The 24,138-nt window shown below is 44.3% G+C and overlaps 1 protein-coding gene across 1 annotated transcript; it reads right to left on the bottom strand.

Annotated features, from left to right (window-relative positions):
* Window positions 1–1,387: 1,387 nt before the first annotated feature.
* Window positions 1,388–22,786, bottom strand: MAD2L1 (mitotic arrest deficient 2 like 1). Its single transcript, XM_063460040.1, has 5 exons — window positions 22,555–22,786; window positions 19,635–19,781; window positions 16,013–16,133; window positions 5,191–5,294; window positions 1,388–2,779 (listed from the first exon to the last, which is right to left on the bottom strand). The coding sequence occupies exons 1-5, from the start codon at window positions 22,631–22,633 to the stop codon at window positions 2,610–2,612; spliced, it is 621 nt and encodes a 206-aa protein (XP_063316110.1). The 5' UTR covers window positions 22,634–22,786; the 3' UTR covers window positions 1,388–2,609.
* Between the last annotated feature and the right edge of the window lie 1,352 nt (window positions 22,787–24,138).

Here is a 24,138-nt window from a genome sequence, read left to right as displayed (position 1 = left end):
ATGACAATACCTCAATTTCACGCCACTTTAGGTAAGGTGAATAAACACTGAGAAGGGGGGCACTAAAAACAAACCTCTGCTGCACTACCATGTTGTTGCAATTCAGTTGCCGCAGAGATGCATGTGTGCTCGGGCCTGTAACAGAAATGCAATAATTGCACATAGTATTACCGTATGTTTACGATATAAATACATTTATACAGCGCCAAATTGCTGAACAGTACAGTATTTCTCTACGGCTGCACCATTCCTATCCAACTCCCTTAGATGCTCACTCAGTCTCCACTCCTTTACCCTACTCCCTCTAGTATGTAAGCTCATTGAGCAGGGCCCTCAGGTCATCAACCCCTATGTTCCTGTGCGTCCAACTTTTCTGGCTACAATTACATGTTTGTTAGTCCACCCATTGTAAAGCACTACAGAATTTGTTGGAGCTATAAAAAAAAAAATTAAATAGTTGCAACAAGATAAGTTGGATGAACAGAAGGTGCTGAGGGCCCTGCTAAAATTAATTTACATTCATAACATCACGAATAAAAGTGGGGTAAAATGACACGAGGTATAGTGAAAGAGATCACTATAGGCACCCAGACCACATCAGCTCAATTAAATGGTCTGGGTGCCAGTTCCCTTCCCTGCAGATGTAAAGAGAAAATGCCTATGTTTACACTAGGGTTAATCCAGCCTCTAGTGGCGCTTCTCACTGTGAAAATCAGTGATAAGACACTGGATGTCCATAGGAAAGTTGAGAAAAAAATTAAATAAAATTGAGAAATGCTTTCCTATGGGCGGTTTGAATGCGCGCGTGACTCTTGCCGCGCTGATGTCGGCAGGAGAGTTTCCCAGCACAGAGGGAGCCCAGCGCTGGAGAAAGGCAAGTGTTTTAACCCCTTCAGCCCAGCGGGAGTTGGACCCTGAGGGTGGGAGGGACCTAAAGACCCTAGAGTGCCAGGAAAGGATTGTTTGCCTGGCACTATAGTGGTCCTTTAAAGTATCAATAAGCTTTTATTCCAAAGTAGAAGTATCCAAAACTCCATTACTGCTTCGATATATCAAAGTGTGTCAACGTTGCAGTTCCAGCTCAGGACTTTACTCAGAACAAAGTTTGATGGAATAAAAGCTTACTGATTCTTTAATGCTGTGAGTGCAGAGCTCCTTTCACTATTGTTCTGTTATATGGCCTCACTCTGGCATCAGACGACTGAATTGCTTTGAAAGAAAACTGGGCAATTGTGGTACACACGCACATTTTTACACTATTGTAATGAGCACTCCTCAGGGTTATTTGCCAAGTTCTGAACTGCAGTGAACAAAATTCCAAATGGCATACTGTAGGCCAAAATCAGGAACACAGATAAATAAATAAAACCATACTCCAACACAAAAGAACAGTACAAAACACTTTATTTTTTAAAAATTGATAGAAACAGACATTTACAAAAGTGTCAATCTGAAAGGCAGTAAAATGTTGCTTGTCCCACAATCTACATATAAATAAAATCTACTTCTAAGGTTTGCAATTGTTGATATTTAATATACAAGCCAATCCCAAGGATCCATGAAAAGCTAACCGGCAGAAAGTAATTGCAAGTGCTTACTAAAGTTTGCTACTGTAGGTTAATCAGAAAAATTCACACATTAAGCAGCAGATGCATAACCTTCCTTTGAAAAAAGAAAACTAACTTGCAGTCTTTACAGCCCTTAAAACCTTCAGGAGATAGAAGAAGCACTTAAAAGATCACTTAAATATTTTGTACTTCCAGCCAGGTTACATAAAATACACAGTTCTGAAAAGTTTGACCTTAATTAGTGCATATATAGCATTGAAAGCTTGCATTTAGAGCTTTTAGTGAGTGTGTGTGTGTGTGGATGGGCAGCGGGAGGAGAATTGTACAGTAAATAAAGCAGCGGCTTTGTGATTTCAATATGCACTGCATACAAACTATAACAACTTGCCATGATTAACTTTTATATGGTGCAGCAAATGACTATTGGAAAATGGTAGATCTCTCTTTAGCCAGAGAAAGGTTAAGATCACATTGTATAGATTCACAGTGTGAAAATGAAAGTTTAGAAAGCTTGCATTAAATCGACAGGGAGATGTACAGACTGAAAATAAGAAATTGTAAGGGGGAAAACACAAAACAAAATACACTAATAGCAGTTAGGAATCTTGGGGTTGCACTGTTACTCATGATGGATTTCCAGTTGGCTTAACCTCCAAGTTGCACTTCTGAATAAAAGAGAGAAGGCAGCAATACATTTGATGGTTTAGATCAAAGAATTGAATGTGTAGTAGCCTAGCACAGGTAGTAACATGAGAGCTTACTTTGTGGTGTGCAGTTATTCTGCTCCAAAAGGCTTTATGTTTTTTGTTCACACAACCTTTTGGATGGGCACATACCGCCTAAAGATCTCTTAGTAGCTGCACTTCAACCTGTGTTTGAAATATTTCTAAAAAACTTAGAAAATAGACAAGCCCTACATATCCAAAATGAAATGCCTGCTAGTCTGCAATAAGCATTTCCAAAAGACTACAGATAGCAGCTGCATTTAAAAAGGATAGGGAAACATCCAGAGGTTTTCTGTACAGAAGATACAAAGTAGTTTTAAGAGTCTATCTTTTTGTATGCCACCATACTGTTGACTTTGTGAATAGTAGTTGTGAATGAACGAAGCCGGACCTCTTCAGAATTGGAAACAAACTGGGGTCCAGACTCTTCCCACTTTTCTGGCACTTCTAGGTCCTTGTCTGTATAAATCAGCAAGTCAAATGCACCTATATTTTGAAAGAATTTCATTTTAGTAGAATATACGCTTTAGCAGCAACATTAGTATCCTTCCACCGTACAGTATAACAATGTATATCTGAAAGGTCCTTTAATCATTCAAGCTAGCATAGTCACTTTTGGGTGGAAATCTTGAGAAACCATAACTGCAACAATGACCAGGCATGGAGAAAATACATTCCATTCAGAGAACACCAAGCTTGAATGACTGGTGGAAACAGGTTTTAGAGAACATGTATATGAGAGATGATATGTATTTAGAGTATGTACTTAGGAGCTGATCTGCTAGCATCACTCCAGACAATAGCCAATCACTGACACTCAGACCGATCCTGCATTGGCTGAGCATGTATTTAGAATACATAAAGTTAGTTTGAAGGAAATCGTAAATAAAAGGTAGAGGGCTATTTTTTTATGCAAAGTTAAAGAGATTTGAACAGGGAGAAATACACAGCATGAGTATGAGGCCAAAACCCAAATTAAATCGCAGTTAAAGGAACACTGTAGCACTATAACCATTTCAGCTCACTCAGTTTGTTATAGTGCCTGCAGTGAGCCTTTATTTACGGTGGTGTGCAGAGTTTTTATAACTACCAGTACTAAGCTGCATGCATAGGAATGGCATTTTTCCTTAAGATGCCTCACCACACACATATATGGATGCCTGAAGCATAAGGAAGCCGCAACGTGGCTAAACACAAAAGGAAAATTAGTTTACTTACCCCTTATGCATTATCCCCAGTAAACGAATGGCATTTACTGGGAGTAAGGAACAAGCAACTATCACTTGTCTTGAACAGACAGCACCGCTAAACATAGTGACCTATGTATCATCTTAACCAGTTCAACCTTTTAGCAGCAATGTGCAAAAACAAGATTGACATGCCTATGCATGACTGTCCTATTTTTTTCTTTTGCGTGTGGGCTACTTTATGATTTGGGTGTGTGTGAATGCTTCTTCTGCAGTGGTGTGTTTAGGTCTGGTATTGTTGCTTCTCTGTGGTCTAGTATCTGGCAAGGCACAGGTTAACGGCAAGGGCTGCAGTGTCTGATCTTCTCCTCTGCAGATTCCTTTTCATAAATGCTTAGATCACTTCCTCCAAGAGGTGCAATGAGTAAATTAAATTAAGGACGGATTTTCACACCTTCTGCAATAATCACAAGAGCTGAATGTTCAGTTGGCACTAAACGTTATCTGAAGAAGTCCCATTAGGACTTGTATGCCAGCTCCAGTGAATACCCTCAGATCTCCCTAGCCTATTTGTATCTGGCAGACTTGAGTGCCGAACATGGCTTGCATGCCATAGGTTGACAACTCCTAATCCAGATGTTGGTTGCTTTCTATTTAGACTTCACTACTTAATCCATGACAATACAGAAACAATATTTTAAAGTGGGGGAGGGGAACCTTATTAATGTAAAGTGACTTTTAAACATCCAGGGTTACAAACAAATTATTTTATATTTGTAACACTAATGCTTCTTGGGAGTACATATTCATTAGTTTGCTATTATGGTTATTTACTTCTGCTACAAATACTAGGCGAATCAGCAGAGTTGTGTGTGTGAGTAGGCAGACGTTACCTGTATTTTGAGAAAATACACACGATATATACACACACACACACACACACACACTCCATGAGTAAGGTCTACTGAAGCATGCCAAACTTGCGGCCCACCTGCCCTGGGGCCACTTTGTGTTGTGGCTGCAACCAGCTGCAAGACAGGAAAGATATTTCCTGTTTGATTCTTGTCTTCCCTCCCATGGCCGATCGCCTACTCCTGCAGGCCAGCCACTCTCCCTTCCATCCTGCTCGCAGTACCAGAGCAGCGTCTTGCCTGCTTGAGCAGAGAAGACCAGGGCTGGACCTAGGGTACAGGCAGCTCATCTTAAGGTAGGGGAAGAGGATCTTGGGGGACCTTCCTATGTAGTGTATTCATTTTAGGGATTTGGGGGTAATGTATTGGATTTGTGGGCGGTGTATTAGATTTGATTCTGCATGGAGGCGCTAAACGCTCCCCACAGAGATGCTACATTTTAAATGAAAACTGAAGTTTGTTTTTTTGCAGCCCACATAAACTTAAACCTGGTTTATTTGGCCCGTGTTAGCCTTTGAGTTTGACATGCTTGGTCTACTGATTTACCTGGGATGCAAAGTGTACAGATTTTATAGTTAATACTGTTGAGTGAATAATTGTAGATTATGCTAACGTAGTGTACCTATAATCTTAATTTTAATAATGACAGGAGGCGAGTATTTTGCATGACTTTCTTTACTCATGCCTCCAGCAGCACAAGTCAATCATCAAACTTTTAACCAATCATAACAATCCACATAACCATATATAAAGCCCTGATTGTCACAGCCCACAATGGCAACATTAAAAGTATACTCACAAGCAGTCTCTAGTAATGGAAGGAATGTTACTGTTGCAGTGATCTGTCTGATAACCGACCGGATTTCTTCTTGGATAACTTTTGGTGACTTTTCTCTAACCACACTGAAATAAAAATTGCATGGCATTTTTAGTTGCAAACGATAGACAAACCAAACGGCACAACAAGATAGTAAAAAGGCAAATTAAATACATGTTGCCACTTTTGTTTAGTGTTCAATTACAGATCTGTTATTGCCTAGTGTAATTAAGTCACTAAACACATTATGGACATTTTGCACGTTTTTAGCTTTCCTTTTCTCTGCTAAGAGGTATTTGTACTTTGCTGCATTGGCAAAACGTGGTGCTTTGTTTGCCCTCTCCTTACTTATTCCAAAACGAGACTGGTTAAAAGTAAAAATAGAGGTGCACAAGTTTTAAAGGAACACTCCAAGTTCCATAACCTCTACAGCAAGCTGTATGCCAACCCCCTCCAATGTAAAGAGCCAAGCTGGCATTCTCAGCCAGTGAGCTGATTCTGCACTAATGGAAAGTCTTAAAGGGACACTAGTCACCTGAACAACTTTAGCTTAATGAAGCAGTTTTGGTGTATAGAACATGCCCCTGCAGCCTCACTGCTCAATCCTCTGCCATTTAGGGGTTAAATCACTTTGTTTATGAACCCTAGTCACACCTCCCTGCATGTGACTTGCACAGCCTTCCATAAACACTTCCTGTAAAGAGAGCCCTATTTAGGCTTTTTTTTTTAATTTCTTTATTTTTGTTCCAGCATCAAAAAATACAATAGATGGCCCACGCAGGGGCCTTTTATAGACATATTATACAGTGTTTTAACAATATGTATATCGTGCTGTCACATATAAATATAAAGGATTGTGCCGTTCGGCGCTGGTTTTCTGTTATCCGGGCGTTGGTAGCCCAAGTATCAAATTTAAACATACAATAAAACATACAATAAAAGAAAAAAAATAAATGACTATTGACATGGTTATGGAAGTTCAGTACTACATTTCACAGCATATTTACCAGTTAACATTATATGGGTCTGGGATTCTGTTGGTGGGCGAGGAGTTTCTATGTTTACAAGGTGGTTCTCGTTGCAATAACACAGTTGCCTCTCGCCTTTTACATCTTAGCGTCCTATTCTACCCAGTCGAGGCTGTCTTGCTGGTCTGGTATGTCCAGCCAGCTGAGGTACTGAGCGGTCGTTCAGGTAGGGGGTAGGGTAGGGTAGGGTGAGAGTTACGGTTGAGGGGGGGGGGGGGGGTAGTTATAGGAGGTGGAGGTATTTTGCCCGTTGGGGCGCCCGGCAGGCAGAAGCACGTCGAGCCGCAGCTCGCGATTCTCAGTTATTTTGGAATTATTCATTGGTGTAAATTTCCCATGGTTGCCAGATTTTTTGGAATGATTTTTCCGTATGTCTTATTTGGGCAGTCAGTTTGTCCATTAGATAGGTATCTTTGATTTTAACTATCACGTCATTGTCAGTGGGGACCGTGGGCTGTAGCCACTTTTGTGCCAGTGCCCTTCTAGCCGCCAGTGTAAGTTTGTTTAGTAGTTGTTGTTCTTTTTTAGAAAGGCAGTCATTTGGTCTGGATAGGAGGATCGCCCAGGGATCTAGGTCTATGTGTCGTATGAGGACCTCTTGGAGCAGTGATTGGATTCTTTTCCAAAATTTAGTCACCTCAGGGCAATCCCACCACATGTGGATGAAGGTGCCTTTGCCGCCGCATCCCTTCCAACATGTGTCTGTCGTTGTTTTCCCCATCTTATAGAGTTGAGCAGGTGTGGTGTACCACCTCATGAGCATCTTATATGCTTGCTCCTGATGTAGTACACATATTGATGTCTTCGCTGTTGCTTCCCAAATGTCTACCCAGTCCTCTCCTTCTATTGCTCCCCCTAAGTCTGTTTCCCACTGGCGTATGTAATTTGGGTCTGCGGCTCCCCTTTCTGGGGCACTGAGCTGAGCATAAATTGTTGTAATCATCCCTTTTTGGATTGTTTCGGCGTCGCATAGCCGTTCATAAAATGTCATAGGGGTCTGGGCTGCTTTCTTTATGTTCGGGTGTTTGGCAAAGTCACGCAACTGCATGTGTCGGAAGACGTCCTTGGTCGTTAGGGGTGCAGTAGTTTGTAGGGTTTCGAAGGATTTGAAGGAGTCCCCTATGTACATATGTTTATATCTTTGCATTCCTGTGCTTTCTATCCCCCTGAAGTCTCGTGCGCTCAGCCCGGGCCCAAACGCCTTTTTCCGTAGGTACGGAGTCAGCGGTGAGGGTGTATGTTTCAGGGCGAATTTAGTGGCTGTCAAGTCCCAGATCCTAACGGAGTTAAGGATCGCTGGGCAAGATGTATGCAATGATGGTCGTTCCTGTTTAGGTACCCAAATCCAAAATTGAGGGAGGTCAGTGTGCATTAGTTTTGTCTCAAGGTCGACCCATCTATGTGCGCCCTCCGGTGTATGCCATGCTACTATCTGGGCCAGTTGGGCTGCGAGGTAATAATGGTAGAGGTTCGGGAGTCCCAGCCCTCCCTTCGCTTTAGGTCGGTATAAAGTCTGTCGAGCTATCCTGTGTCTTTTTTGTGCCCAGATGAAGTTGTCTATGTGTGTTTGTAGTATTTGTAGGTTTTGCTTTGTGACTTTAGTTGGAAGGGCTTGAAATAGGAACAATATACGTGGAAGCAGAGTCATTTTGACTGCATGCATCCTACCAATCCACGATATGGGCCTCTCATGCCATTTTTCTAGGTCCCTGCAGAGCGCCTGGATGGTGGGCGTGTAATTGGCGCTGTATAGCCTCTCTGGGTCTGCCGTGAGTTTTACCCCAAGGTATTTGAAATCTGATTGTGTAAGTTTGAGGGGGTAGGTGTTTTTTATGTTGTCCATCCCTGCCTTGTCCATTTCTATTGGCATGGCTACCGTTTTGTCTAGATTGATTTTGTAGCCTGAGACGCTGCCATATTCTTCCAGTATTGTCACCAGTCGGGGCAGCGATTGAGCAGGTTTGGTTAGTGTGACCAGGACGTCATCCGCATATGCGGAGACTTTGAACTCTTCACCTCCTACCTGTACACCCGAGATGTTCTCGTCCTCTCTTATCCTCTGCAGGAGAGGCTCTAACGAGAGGACGAAGAGTAGGGGGGAGAGGGGGCAGCCCTGTCTTGTGCCGTTGGTTGTCGTGAACGGGGTCGGGATCGCACCCGGCACTTTGGTCTGCGCCCTCGGTTGGGTATAAAGGGCTTTGATGCCCCTTATAAAGGCTTCTGGCATCTGCAGTCGTTCGAGTAGTGTAAATAGATAGTGCCATTGCACTCTGTCGAACGCCTTCTCCGCGTCCAGGGAAAGGATCAGAGAAGGCGTTCGAGACCTCACAGCCCACCATATGATGTCTGCCCCCCTCCTGGTGTTTTCGTACAATTGCCTTGTTGGTACAAAACCGACCTGGTCCGGGTGGACTAGCGTGCCCAGGAGTTGGTTAAGTCTTGTGGCTAAAATTTTCGCGAAAATCTTAACGTCGAAGTTAATCAGGGAAATGGGTCTGTAGTTGGAGGGTTCAGTTGGGTCTCTCCCTGGTTTAGGTATAAGTGCTATGTCGGCCGTGAGCATATCTGAATTAGGGCACCCACCCTCCATCCACTCTGCGTACATTTTCACGAGGCTGGGCGTCAATACGTCCCTGAAGACCTTATAGTATGAGCCGTCAAAGCCGTCTGGTCCCGGGGCCTTGTTGCCCTTAAGGTCTGTGATCGCCTTATTGATTTCCCCCTCGTCTATTGGTTTCCCTAAGGTGTTTAGAGCTTCCGGGGCCAGTCTCGGCATGTTCGTCCCCGCTACGTAGTCTGCTACTTCTATTGTGTGGTCCTTATTGTCGCTGTTGAGTGTTGGGGAATGGTTGTAAATGTGTGCAAAGAATTCTGTGAATATCTGATTAATCTCTGTTGGGTGTTGGGTTATTTGGCCCTGTTTATTATTAATGGCCGAAATGGTATGGTAGTTGGGTTTGGGGTTCAGTGCCCTAGCTAGCAAGGTGTCCATCTTATTGGAGCGTTCATAGTAGAAGCGTTTTTTGCGAACTAAGTCTTTCCCCAGATCCTCTACTGCTATTGACCTAATTTTGTGTCGGAGTTCCCTGAGGTCTTGTAGCCCCTGAGATGTGGGGTCATGTTTGTGTTTGGCTTCTGCCCCCCTCAGCGCCTTTTGGAGCCCGAAGAGGGTTTCAGCTCTGTTTCTTCCGGCGGGTAGCTATTTTTATGAGGGTACCTCTCAGTACCGCCTTATGTGCGGCCCATATCGTGGATTGGGTCAGTTCTGGGTGGTCGTTCTCTCTAAAGTATGTCAGGATTTCTTCCCTAAGGAGTGTCTCTGTCTCTGGGTCTTTTAATAGTGTGCTGTTAAGTCGCCATTTCCAAGGTGGTTTAGGTCCTGGAATCCTGAGGGTCAGTTCTATGTCGGCGTGGTCCGACCATGTGATAAGGTTGATGCGTGCAGTCTGCACCCATGGGATCCCGGTTTGGTTCACCAGGAACATGTCAATGCGAGAATATGTGGAGTGTGCGGCCGAGAAGAACGTGTAGTCTTTTACACCCGGATTCCGCAGCCTCCAGGGGTCAAATAGTGTTGCCTGCTGTATAAATTGTGTTAAGAGTTTGTCCTGTCCCCTCGTGCTTTGCGCCCTCTGTCCTCCGGTAGGGGTGCTACGGTCCACCGTTGGGCAGTGAGCAGCGTTCATGTCACCCCCTAGGATTATGATACCATGCGATAGGGCCTGAATTAGAGCGTGTATTTGGTCCCAGAAGCCTGGGTCTGGTTGGTTGGGTGCATAAATATTAATGAGGTGGTATGTGGTAGCATGTATTGTCCCTGAGACGATGACATATCTGCCCGATGTGTCCGCGCTTGTCGACTGTACTATAAAGGGGCAATTTTTGTGTAGGAGGATTTCTACCCCGTTCTTTTTAACTAGGGCCCCTGGAGGAGTATACCCTGGTGTATATGTGGTCCTTCAACTGGATCCGGGCTGAGCGCAGGAGGTGTGATTCTTGTACAAAAGCTATGTCCGTTTTTTGTCGTTTCAGTTCCCTCATTAGCAAGCGTCTTTTGGTCGATGTGTTTAACCCGTTTACGTTTAGGGAGGTGAATTTTAGCGTCGTCATGTTGTGGAACCTTTGAAGTTACTATGTATCACTAGTGCTGCAAGACTATGCTCCGCCCGCCGAGCGCCCCCCCGAGCCCTGCTGTTCCCTGGGTGTTACCCGTTGGGTCCACCAGACTCGGGCCCGGTAGGGGGTCGGGCCGGAAAGGGGGGTGGAAAGGTGAGAGGATGGGGGGAGTAGGGGAAGGTAGCTTGAGGAGGGAGGGGGGAGGTAGTTGGTGAAAACTACTGCTTCCGGGGAAGCACCCTGGTCTTATCAAAAAGTGCCGGGTGTCTCGGGGGGTGACTACCCGCCCCGCGGTACCTTGTGTTAGCGCGGAGGGGGCAATCAATCGCCGAGCACCCCGGTGTCGGTCCATATAGTACAATTATTCGTCACCCATTCTTTGGTCACGCCTGCGTACGTGAGTCAGGTCGTCCGTGTGTTTCTCGTCACGTGTAACATTTATAAACAACATTATATGCAACAGTTATTAAACCAGAAAGCTTAACAAAATCAGGTTAATAGCGAAAGCGAGAAAAAAAGAGAAATACAAAATACAGAGCATTCACCCCTTATCTTTTCTATGGGGGCTGCCTAATCTGCCGGTCCCTGTTCGCCCCTACTAAGTGGTTTGCATAAAGGTACGTTATATGTGGAATTCCTGCCGTTGGCTACCCAGCAGACCCTCCATCCCGAGCATACTGGCTTATCTCGAATAATGAGGGAATGGTTCCTCCGCACAGTGTTATGTCGGTTGCTCTCAGGCCCCGCCGGTTCCCATGCCCCTCTATGGTGGGTGTCTATATCTACTTAGGCATGATAGTGTACGGTTTCTGGTGTGGGGGTGAGGGGGTGTGTGGCTGGTTGTTCCTTTCCCTGGGCCCACTGACCCTACCACTTGCCTGAGCTGCCCCCTCCCTCCCCATCAATATAGATGTAAACATAAATACACAACACAGGGTGAAACTTGCGTGTCTAGTTGGATGCGAGGCGGATATAATAGTCCGTTTTATACTCCGGTAGGGGCCATGTTCGTCAAGGAGTATACGCTCAGGTAGTCCTTTCAGTCCTTTTGTCGGTACTGCCTGTATAGTCTCGTGCTTCATTGCGATCAATGTACCGCACTTGAGTGCCTCGGTTCGTGTTAGGCATAGGCAGATTCCTTTCACCTTGAGTCGTCGATCTGTGGCGGTCGGTTTCTTCCTTAGGCGGTTCTTTCTTGGGTATTAATCGGAGAGTTCTGGTGAGAGGTGTTTTTAGGAAATTGTCTCTTTCCTTCTCTTTCCCTTTTCCCCTTTCCTTTCTCTTTCCAATTTTTATTTTCTTCCGGCTTTCAAACAATTTTGCAACAACAAACAAAAAAAAAAAAAAGAAAAAAGGGGCATCTTTGTGATCAGTCTTATGTCCATTTTCGTTTGGGTGAAGTTAATATATGCTATCAATGGTGGAGCGTGCCATAATCTGGCTCCGGCCTGTATGGTTATTTTACTTTGTGGTTCATGGTGGGGTTGCTTGGGTAGCTGGTGGCCTTCCAAAAGTCTCTGGTTACTTATACTGTGTGGATCAGCTTTGGTTTCGTTGCTGGGTTGGGGAGTCATATGGGGGGTTACGGTCTGTTGGTTGTGCAATGGGGGCGATGTAATGGGAAGGGGTCTGTTAGTGTCCATTAAGGTGCAATACCGTCCAGTGCTTCGCCTTCCCTGGGTAAGAGTCCTAGCGCCTGGATACCCCTCTGGGGGAGATGGAAGTCTGCCGGGACCTCAATTCCTAAGTCCCTCAAGAAGGCCCTGGGGTCCGCCGAGGGCAGTAGTACGGCTGGCCTTGGCCCGTTAAACACAAGCATTTTGAACGGGTGCCCCCAGGCAAAATTCAGGCCCTTGGCTCTGACAAGATCCGCTATAGGCTTCCACTCTCTGCGCCTGGCAAGCGTTGCTGGTGCTATGTCTTGATATAAGTGGAGTGCGGTGCCGTCTAGGGTATATGTGTGGTGTCTGGTACTTTTGATGATGGCTTCTTTGGTGGAGAAGAAGTGCCACCTCATTATCACATCCCTGGGTGGGCCATTGGGGGGTCCCCTGGCCCTAAGTGCCCTGTGCGCCCTGTCTATCACCCACATATGGTCAGGGATAGCTGGCAGCTGCGTTTTGAACATGTCTGTGAGTACCTTCTGTATGTCTGTGTCTTTAATTCTTTCAGACAGGCCCTTTATCCTCAGGTTGTTTCTTCTCGACCTGTTGGAAGCATCCTCAATTTCTGCCTCCAGTTCAGCTACTCTGGACAGCAGGGTGTTGGTGGTAGTGGCAGTCTCGTTGTGGGCTGTTATTACCTGGTCCATCCGCCATTCCAGGGCTTCAGTACGTTGCCCCACAGCCTGTATTTCGGCCTTCACTTCTCTTGCCGACCTTTCGATCTCCCCTGCTAAAAAGTGTTTTACCTCTGCTAGTGACCGCATTATATCCGAGATGGTGGCCTGCTGCGTCGGGGCATTCAGGTCCCTGGTGCCCGGGGAGCTTGGGGAATCCGCGCTCGCGTGGCCGCCGCCATCTTTGTGCGCTTGCGGCCTGGGCGTTGTGAGGAGGTCGGCTACAGATGGAGTACCGTCTCTCCTTTTGTTTCCAGATTTTTTATGCTGGGCCATCTCCGGAACCTTCTCTGTTGCTCTGCAAGCAATTTCAGGTGTTGGTGAGCGGGTGTTTTGCGTCTGGCGTGGTTTTTGGACCGTTCGGGGTGCAGAGCTCTCTGCCTAAGCGGCCATCACTTTCGGCGGTCAAGCCACGCCCCTCTATTTAGGCTTTCTTTATTGCGAGTTCTGTTTAATTAAGATTTTCTTATCCCCTGCTATGTTAATAGCTTGCTAGACCCTGCAAGAGCCTCCTGTATGTGATTAAAGTTCAATTTAGAGATTGAGATACAATTATTTAAGGTAACTTACATCTGTTTGAAAGTGAAACCAGTATTTTTTCATGCAGGCTCTGTCAATCATAGCCAGGGGAGGTGTGGCTAGGGCTGCATAAACAGAAACAGTGATTTAACTCCTAAATGACAGTGAATTGAGCAGTGAAATTGCAGGGGAATGATCTATACACTAAAACTGCTTTATTTAGCAAAAGTAATTTAGGTGACTATAGTGTTCCTTTAACATAAGCTTCCAGCTCTCTAGGGTGGAAGAGGAAATTCATAAAGCAGCGCCCAGGTAAGAAATCAAACCATTTCAGGCACCATAACCAATATAGTGTGCTGTAGTTGTTATGGTGCTTGCCGTGTTCCATTAATACTTCTATCACTAATGTCAAAAAACATTTTTACTAAGATTTTAGTTCTAAGTAATATAAGGAAAACAAAAAGCAGTATATCTACATAATGTACTAACAAAATAGGTAGGAGATGAATACATTTTGTTTTAACACTTAAAGCGGCACTGTCATGCCGAACTTCCCTTTCTTTAATGGATTCCTCTTCTCTCCCTCTGTCAGGATCTGTTCTTTATTTCTTCCTGTCTGCTCTAGTTTTCTTTAAACCATAAGACAAAATAGGGACCGCTCAGAGGTGGGGTCTGGGGTGGAGGACAATAGACCCCCCCCATTGTTATTTAAGTCCCCCTCCAGTTTAATAGCCCCCCCCTAGCGCGGCATGGGTGTGGGGATACTTTATATCCCTCCACCCGTTTAATAGACATGCCCCTACTCTCGGTATAGCGAGTAGGGGAAGAATTTACTCTTTACTTCGTATTAGTAAATTTGGCTGAAAAAACAAGAGATCTTTCAGCCTTTCAGATAGGGAATTAGGGAGTTATCTACTAACCGTCTGCAAGAATCCGATTTTAGTTCATTCGAATGAAATTCCGATACGAACAAATCCTAACACGAATGGAGAAACTGTTCTCATTCTGTTAGGACGCAATTTGTAGTTTTGCCAGCGTTCTGTCTAAATGACATGACATTCGGGAAAAGTGAAAGGAGGCTTCGCGGGAACACTGAGGAAAGGTGAGAATTATGGGAAAAATTGATCTGACCACCGGAAATTAAGCACACTTTGCTCCTCCGCTGGTCAGGCGTAGTAAACCTCCATGTGTTATATTTTAAAGAAAACTAGAGCAGACAGGTAGAAATGTAGAACAGATCCTGACAGAGGGAGAGAAGAGGAATCTATTAAAGAAAGGCAAGTTCGGCATGAAAGTGCAGCTTTAAAATGTAACCTTATTCCCATGGTATTGAAATAGAGCTATAAATGTTCAGCTATACCAGTAGGTGAGAAAAGTGCACAGGTCACGATTCATGCTTAGCATAAGAGACTGCTAGATATGAGCACTATGAAAAGTGAGAGGTGAGAACACAACACAATGAACAGAAATGTAAAGAAACATTAAAAAATATCTGCAGAATTCTCAGAAATAAACAGTTTGGGGCATGACAACGCATAATTAACCCATTTTTAATAAGGATAAAAAGAGGAGAGATATTTCCTGTCACTAATTGGCTAATGGTAGTATTTAAATGGTGTTGGTCACCACTCAAGATGAAGGTGTTTAGCCCTTAAAAATGGATTTAAATAAATAGAGGGTGGTGGTGAAACATCAATTAAAAATGAACTTTTATTTCTTAAAGGAACACTATAGTCACCTAAATTATTTTAGCTAAATAAAGTAGTTTTAGTGTATAGATCATTCCCCTGCAATTTCACTGCTCAATTCACTGTCATTTAGGAGTTAAATCACTTTGTTTCTGTTTATGCAGCCCTAGCCACACCTCCCCTGGCTATGATTGACAGAGCCTGCATGAAAAAAAAAAAAAAAAAAAACAGGTAACAGCTTCTATACTAAACTACTCCGCGACATCTGATGATTCACTGAGCACTTTGTTATTAGATATTGCAACTTTTGGGATACATTAGTTTTTTTGTTCTTTGTCTTATGTTGAGTATTATTACCATTAAAGGACCACTATAGCTCAATGAAGCTGTCTGGGTGCCAGGTCCCCCAAGTTTTAACCCTGCAGGAGTAAACATAGCAGTTTCAGAGAAACTGCCATGTTTACATTGCAGGGTCAATCCAGCCTCTAGTGGCTGTCTTCCTGACAGCCGCTAGAGGCGCTTCCCTGACGCTCAATGCAAAAATCGCATTGAGCACGGAGAACGTCCATAGGAAAGCATTGAGAAATGCTTTCCTAGGGGCATTTTTAATGCACGGGGCTATGGCTTCGCCTGGGCATTTGGCTCCACTCGGGAGCCAACGTCAGAGAGGGAGGAGGGGTCACCAGCGCTGGGGGAGCCCGGCGCTGCATAAGGGTAAGTGGCTGAAAGAGGGCCCTGAAGGTGGGACCGACCTAAGGACTATATAGTGCCAGGAAAACGTATTTGTTTTCCTGACACTATAGTGATCCCTTAATGTACTCCTTTTATGCTCTGTTTGAGTATATACGCTCTTGATTGTGCATCATCATCATGTTTTAGAATCCCAATTCTAGGGAACTATAAATACATTTTTAACTTAAGAAATAAAAGTTAATTTTTAATTGACGTTTCACCACCACGTTCTATTTTCAATAGACACATGTAGAGCAAAACAAACCTCAGCCATATACCTATGAAAGCTTGACCACTTAACTTTTTTCCGACAAACCTAAAATTTAATTTGTGCACACGAATCAGTGTACCCTCAAAAATCCATTTTATTTGCAATCACTCACCTGTCATCTTTGAGGGATTTATCACACTCTATGTCAAACTGCCAACGTTCAAGTATCTCATTGGTGTCGATGCTTGTTATCACCACCACAAGTTTCTGCACTTGGCATTTGTATAGCCACTCTGAAATGACATGTACACAGTATATAACATCAAATTCTCTATTTCTACAGACATGCAGACTTAAAAATAAGCACTACAACGTCACCATAACTGCTTAAAGTTATTTTAGCTGTTCTTGTGCAAGGAAGCTGTCCCTGAAATTACCCTCGCCATTTACCTCAATGTCTGGTACTAAAGGAGCCAGCACCCATCACACTCCTGCGAGGATGCCAGCACCCCCCATTTTTTTTTGGTACAATTACTTGCACGTGTTATTCTAGGTTCCCTTGCAGTTTGGCAAAGCTGGGAACAACCCGCAGCTGCCGCCAAACTCACTAGAGAGCGCTGAACAGCGAGGGGCCATAACTGAGGTCCCCTTCACTATATTACTTAGGACCAACACCTGTTGCCAGTGGGTGGAGGAACAATAGATTCCCACAATTTTTTTACTTGGGGCCCCCGCCGGCTGGCAATGGAACAATAGGTTTCCCCCTTTATTACCTAGGGCCCCCACCCACTGCTAATGGGTGGTGCCTGGGGAGAAATACGTTCACCTCCTTTATTACTTAGGATCCCCATCCGCCATGAATGGGTGGGGCTGGGGAACACTAGGTCCCCCCCGTTTATTATAATAGGCAGCATAGTGAGCAAGGACAGAAGGGAGAATTTAACCTCCCTAATTTATTAATACCAAGTAATTTTTACTTTGTATTCGTAACGTTGACTGAAAGACCGATTTTTCTCAGCAGATCGCTCCCTAATACTGTGGGAATTAAATTCTGAACTGAATATTTTGACGGACCGCCTGGCACCCCGACTGGATGCCTCCGCCAATCAATGCTTCCTAGTACCTCTGAGCACTTTCAAGTGCTCCAGCAGACACCATCAGCACTGCAGACCCTTAGCCGCCGCTTGGCTGGAGTTTTACTGTCCTCCACCCACCCTGGACCAAAATCAGGGATCCAGCTTCCAGTGGGCAGACCTCTCCTACTCCAGTGAGTATAGCAGGATAGCTCTTACAAGAGCTAGTGATATAGCTGGTATAGCTGTTCCCTACGGGTAAGGTTGAACTGTTTAATGTGTTTAATGGCAGCTACAACTGGCCTTCTATGCAAGGGGTTTTCCATAACAAATTTCAAGGGGCATTCCCCACTGGACCTGAGCAGGAACTGTGAAAAAGTACACACTGTAATTACATTGGCTCTCAGGTCCAGGACACTCACAAACAAAACAGGAAAATCCCTGCTCTGTGCCTGACAGATAATGGAGTCAGGAACTGTACTAAACTCCATTATCTTCAGGCACAGAAAACATTTTACAATAACCCGGAAGTACCCCCAAAACACATGGAAAACCCACAAAAGTCATATCCTCTGTTAGCCCCAGATCTAGGGGACTAACATATCTAAAAATCACCCAGATCAGTACAGGGGTTTCCATGGAAGTCATAATTTTGACCGACCGTGCACATGGTCCTATACCCAAAACAGTTCCAGGGAATTAGGGCCAACGGTCGGTCTCTTTCTGGAGTACAAAAGTACATAAATCACATACATTTTTAAAGGGCCCGTAGTCTTTTGGCAGGAGGCTGGCAAGCAGGCCCCTCCGAGAACACATGGCCGAGGCATTTCTACTACAAATATAATGACCGAATTTTGGGCGAACGTGAATGAAAAAATGGTTGACATTCGGTTCGGATGTAACCAGTGAATTCGGTGGAACCCTGTTTATATGACAGGACGGTCAGGAACAGCGATTGGCGTTCATGCAAGCATCGTGGGAAAACTTTCTCTGACTCAGGAAATGGAGCAGGCTTCAGCTCCTCCTTGTGTCAGAGAATGTCAGGCGTAGAAAAAAATACAAAAGACAAAGTAGTCCCTAACTTTTCTTATGTTTTAAAGAAAACTAGAGCAGAAAGAACAGATTCTGAGAAAGGAAGAGATTGGGAAAAAGTAAATTTGGCGTGACAGTGACGTTTTAAAGGAACACGTTTTAAATTGTCACTTTATCCTGAGGAAGGTCCCTGTGCGGACCGAAACGTCGATTTGATGAAATAAAGATTTTTTTGCATTTTGAAGACCGAGAGTGCAGTTCCAGTTTATTCTATATGTACTACAATCCCCTGAAGACTGGCACCCGGCAAGTAATAGCCATTTAGGCTTGAATATACTATTTAGCTTGAGTGCAAGGATGTCTGTTTTTTGCACTTTAATGTTAGGTATACAAAGAAGCATTCCTATGCCACTTCACGGTAAAGGGTTAAAAAACTTCATTCACTTGATTCCAGCATCAAGTCCCCTCAGTGCTGTGTGGCAGTATGCCTCCTCAGATGTCATCTGGATGGAGGACCTTATGTGTATGCACAACGAGTGCCATGCGAGCATTGGGCACTCCCCATGGGAAAGCATTGCCTAAATACTTTCTATGGGGTTTAGTTTAATGTTCTCATGCAGAGTGACGTCCAGTGTTGTGTCACTGAGTGAAACTGAAAATCGAGGAAGCGCCTCAAATGGCGGTCTTTGTACCACAATGTAAACATTGCATTTTCTTTAAAAACGGCAATGTCTTGCATTGCATGACTAAGGAGGGAAGGGACAGTGCACCCAAAAAACTTCAAATGAGATGAAGTGGGGAGGGGTGAACTAAAGCTTAGTGAACAAGTTGATGGTACAGCAATAGTAGAAGTTGAATCTATTTGGCATACAAGAAAAACAAATGTTGCAGGCTATTAAAACAATAAGAAAGCTAATCAAAATATGGAAGGAGATAAAAGTATAGACTGGTGTAATATGCAATAAAAAATAAATATAAATACAGAGCATAATAAAAGGTGTTTAAATCTGCTACCAGTTTTATTTATTTTTGTAAATATGAAAACAATTGACAAGTGTATGGATTAGCATCACATCTCCCCCCCCCCCCCCCCCCTTGGTGGTAAATCTAAACAGTTTGCAAATGCTACTTGAGATGTTTGAAGTATCCCTTTAAAGGTTTATGTTAGGCATCTTAACCACTATAGTGTGCTGTTGTTGTTACAATGTGGAGTATCCTGGTGCCATTTCCAAGTAATGGTGCATGCATTTTGCCTTTTTTTTTTATCAGAATCCTGCAAAAGAGTGGATACTGATCCCACCATTCATCGGCTGAGAGCACCTCCTGCAGCAAAGGTGTTAAACTATATATGTTCGTAGAGACTCCAAACACCATGACTACTGGAAGTATTAAGGCACACACCACTTATTCTCAATGATTGCAATATGTTGTATATAGAGTGAAGTGTTTCCAGTACAAGGTTAACACCTCTAATGGCTGTCTTCTGGACAGCCACTAGAGGCATTTCCACCTTGAGAAAGGAGACAACTCAGCTCTCAAACAAGTGTTGCACATAAAGCAGATTTTGATTACCACAGTGTGCCATATTGCTACATATGAACACTAGCCTCCCAATGATTCCCTAAGGGGAATCGTTGTATTGAAATAGTTAATTATACTCCTCACCATAAAACATATCTACCTAATTACCTTTAAGTTGTTCCACCACTTTATTCAAATAGTCTTTCAGATCTGGATCTGTTGATACCAGCAAGGTAAGTCCATATTTCTGCAAACGTGTGAAGGTTTCAGCTGGATAAATACCACGTTGATATAATATACTATTGATGCCACAAACTGAAAGGAAATTAACATAGAAATTAAAGTCATATTGTAAAAGAACAATAATGGCTCTGATTCAGAGGTCGCAATTCCGACCAATGAATTAGTTCCAGAGAGCCCCAAGATTACTCTCCCTATTAGGGGAATAACCCTCGAGAATAATATAAGAAAAAGAAAGTGATAGGACTAAATAAGTCCTTAATGGGAGAGTAATAGAGGGGAAAGGAGTCCCTACCTTTTATAATCCTAAGGGAAAACAAAATAAAAATAGGACAGGTGGGAGAAGGAAATATAGTGGTGAACCATCCAAAGACAAATGCAGAAATCAGGTGTCTACTAGAAAAAAGAAAGACTGCCTGACAAATGTTCTAACCTAAAGTTGAACAACATGCATCCCAAGTCTCAGAGGCAAACGCCCCAGGTAATAGAGGTAACTAAAAAGCTGAGCTGGTATAAAGAGGTTGAAAAAGCCTCTATAGGAGAAAAACTGCCCCAATTCTATGCCCAGACAGAAACCCCTGTCGGTAGGAAGCTGTCCCTAGTTACCACGGCACTGTGAGAGAACCACTAGTGCCTACATTTAGGTGTTATAGCTGCTCTGTTGGTAATTGTTCCATATTGGATTGGATTTTTTGGAATTTTAGCGCCAGTATATACTCTCTATCCCTACCTGAACCCTAGTCCCTATCTGTCCTAATAGCTAAAAGAGATTTAAACAAATAAATCCATAAGTGCTATCAAAAGTGAACAAAATAAATAATTAAAGCTCAACGCGCGTTTCAGCACGCCGTCGTCAGGAGCAAAGGTTCACCACTATATTTCCTTCTCCCACCTGTCCTATTTTTATTTTGTTTTCCCTTTGGATTATTAAAGGTAGGGACTCCTTTCCCCTCTATTACTCTCCCATAAAGTCATATTGTAGTTTATTGGAAATTACTGTGAGTACATTAAATACACATGTTCTGATTTAATTACATAGCTGAAAGACTTCATTGAAGAAAGTAACATTGTGCAAATTTAATTTAGAAGTTTTTTGTTTTTTTTAAGTAAATAATGCTGAAGGAGCAGAGAGCAATTATTTTGATAGAGATAGCCAGACATATACGCTAAATCAGCTATGCTGTGATACAGAAGTAGAAGAAAGTTACCATAAAGTTATAGCTCATTCTAGGGTCTTGCAAAGTATGCAAAGAACCCAGAGAGTAAACAGGTATGGCAAGCGCTCAGCTGTGTGTGGTTTAATGTTAAGTACAGGTTTGCCTTTTTTTTTGTCCCAGAAAGTGACAGAACTTCTTCCATGCAGCATCATCACAAACCGTACATTGATGCAGAACGCGGTTAACACTACTCATTGAAAAGCATTGGCCCAGCAAATTGCAGTGATGGCTACAAAAGTAGTGTAGGTCCTCTACGAAAAGCATCTGACCTGCATTTTTTTTTTTTGAGTAAAACAAAAACAGACCACTTACAGCAATAGGCAATTGATCTAAATAAATAAATAAAAAAAAGCTAATATTAAATATTAGGGACCAACCGATATTGATTCTTTACAGCCGATACTGAATCTGTGAACGGCCAATAGCCGATAACTTACCGATACTCTGTACATTTACAGTTTTGAAAAAATAAACAATTCCTACACAAATCTACTGTATACTGAACATGTTCAATTTTTTTTTTTAAAGTACACATGCCAGTCAGATTTTTTTTGTTTTCAAGAATATTTAGTGTGCCTCATTTATTCTCTTGTAGCATGGCCGAGCACAGTGACCTCGGTACAGGAGCAGGTACAGTTTCCGGTCCCCGGCCAGACAGGAAGTGCTCTCTCAGTCCGGCCGGGTAAAGGAAAATGAAGCTTCTATACCGTGGTCCACTCCGCTCAACCACGCTACACTGAGTGACTGGTAGGAGGAGCGCTGTACGTTTCCTTCCTGCCGGTCACTCAATTCTTGAGCCCCAGAACTGGTGCGCCCTAAGACGGCCACCTGAGCTGCCTTAAGAACGTGTTGGGCCACCACCGCCTCACATTAATCGCCAGGGGCACAGCACTGCGCCCCCAGCCAGGGGCACAGCACTGCGCCCCCAGCCAGGGGCACAGCACTGCGCCCCCAGCCAGGGGCACAGCACTGCGCCCCCAGCCAGGGGCACAGCACTGCGCCCCCAGCCAGGGGCACAGCACTGCGCCCCCAGCCAGGGGCACAGCACTGCGCCCCCAGCCAGGGGCACAGCACTGCGCCCCCAGCCAGGGGCACAGCACTGCGCCCCCAGCCAGGGGCACAGCACTGCGCCCCCAGCCAGGGGCACAGCACTGCGCCCCCAGCCAGGGGCACAGCACTGCGCCCCCAGCCAGGGGCACAGCACTGCGCCCCCAGCCAGGGGCACAGCACTGCGCCCCCAGCCAGGGGCACAGCACTGCGCCCCAGCCAGGGACACAGCACTGTGCTCCAGCCCCCGCCAGGGACACAGCACTGTGCTCCAGCCCCCGCCAGGGATATAGCACTGCGCCCCAGTGATTTCCCTTTCATTACTTTTCACTCTTTCCCTACAGAAGACAAGTTGCTTAGAGTCCCGCCCCCATATCAGCTAACACTCATCCGTGATTGGCTAACTGATCAGGAACGACAGTCACATTAGCCAATCACAGAAGACCCACACTTCTATACCGCTAGTCTAATAGTAAAGACAGACGTGAATGTCGCACTACAAAGCGGGCGCCAGGCCTCCTGGCAGTGAGGCGCTAACTCAGATTACCATGTGGCATGTTAGTGCGGCTAGCGCGGTCACTCACAGAAAAACTCTGACACGATCTCGGCGCTCCCTTTCAGGGTGATCCCCTCCCGGACGAGCTGGGCAGACGCCATGGACATACTGAGGGTCTCCGAGAGCACGGCGCTGGAGATCGGCTTTAAAATCAAACCGCCAATCTGAGCCCCTCAGCTCGCGCCTTCCACTTCAAAATGCGTGCTGGGAACGCCCCTTCCTCCAGCTAGCGGACAAACCAGATCGGCGGAGCAGGACGTCAGCCGTGATGTCACACGCCGTGACAGTATTCCGCGGCCATTTTACATCTGGGCAAAATCCCCAAATAATTCCTATAAGCGGATTTTAAAGGGACACAATAGGCACCCAGACCACTTCAGCTAATTGAACTGGTCTGGGTGCAGTGCCCCTATTGCACATAGTGCTGCATTGTTAAACATTGCAGTTCTAAGTTCCTGGCACTATAGTATTCTAGTTCAAAAATGTTATCAGCTGACAATAGTTTGTATAATTGTTAATTTTGCATAACATTTAAGCCCTCTATGTAATAAATGTTAGAGGGAAACTATAGGCTAGAAATACAAAATTGTATTCCTAGCACCACTATAGTGCCCCGCTTCTCATGGCCCACACAGAGCAGAAAGGGTTAAAAACCGGAGCTGGCTTCAGCTACTCCTTGAATCTGGGTCAGGCTCCTCCTCCTCTCCCCCCCCCCCCCCCCCATCTGAGATCTTATGTGCATGCACGCAAGTGCTGCGATCGCATTAGTACAACCGCATAGGAAGCAATGCTTTCCTAGGGGGTTCTAGCTGACCCTGAATGTTTTCATGAATAGCATGAGGATATCAGGCGACAGAAAAACGACCCAGAAGCACCTCTAGTGTCTGGTAGACAGTCACTGGAGGTGGAGTTAACCCTGCAATGTCATTTTTGCAATTTATCATCTTAACCCCTTAACACCGCAGCCAAATGTACAAGTTGTGAACGAAACAAAACGTAAACAAAACCTGGCATTTGCGCTATATGTCTGTCCAACCGTAATTCACCTCTTTCATATTAAATGCACCCCCCCTTATTATATATCATTTTATTCAGGGGAAACAGGGCTTTCATTTAATATCAAATATTTAGCTATGAAACATAATTTAATATGAAAAAAATGGGAGAAAATAAGATTTTTTTTGATTTTTTTCGTTCTTCATGACATTTTAACTGTCAATGTCATAATACTGTTTGCTTTTACTGCAATAAAATACACATATTTGTATTCAGCAAAGTCTCACGTGTAAAACAGTACCCCCTATGTACAGGTTTTATGGTGTTTTGGGAAGTTACAGGGTCAAATATAGCGTGTTACATTTGAAATTGAAATTCGCCAGATTGGTTACGTTGCCTTTGAGACTGTATAGTAGCCCAGGAAATAAATTTACACCCATAATGGCATACCATTTGCAATAGTAGACGACCCAAGGTATTGCAAATAAGCGATGTCCAGTCTTTTTTAGTAGCCATTTGGTCACAAACACTGGCCAAAGTTAGCGTTTGTATTTGTTTGTGTGTGAAAAATGCAAAAAACGCCAATTTTGGCCAGTGTTTGTGACTAAGTGGCTAC

The sequence above is a fragment of the Pelobates fuscus genome, chromosome 6 (genome assembly GCF_036172605.1).
Source record: "Pelobates fuscus isolate aPelFus1 chromosome 6, aPelFus1.pri, whole genome shotgun sequence".
NCBI lineage: Eukaryota > Metazoa > Chordata > Amphibia > Anura > Pelobatidae > Pelobates > Pelobates fuscus.
The sequence above is the reverse complement of the archived record's forward strand: the minus strand, read 5'-3'. Positions and strand labels throughout refer to the sequence as shown.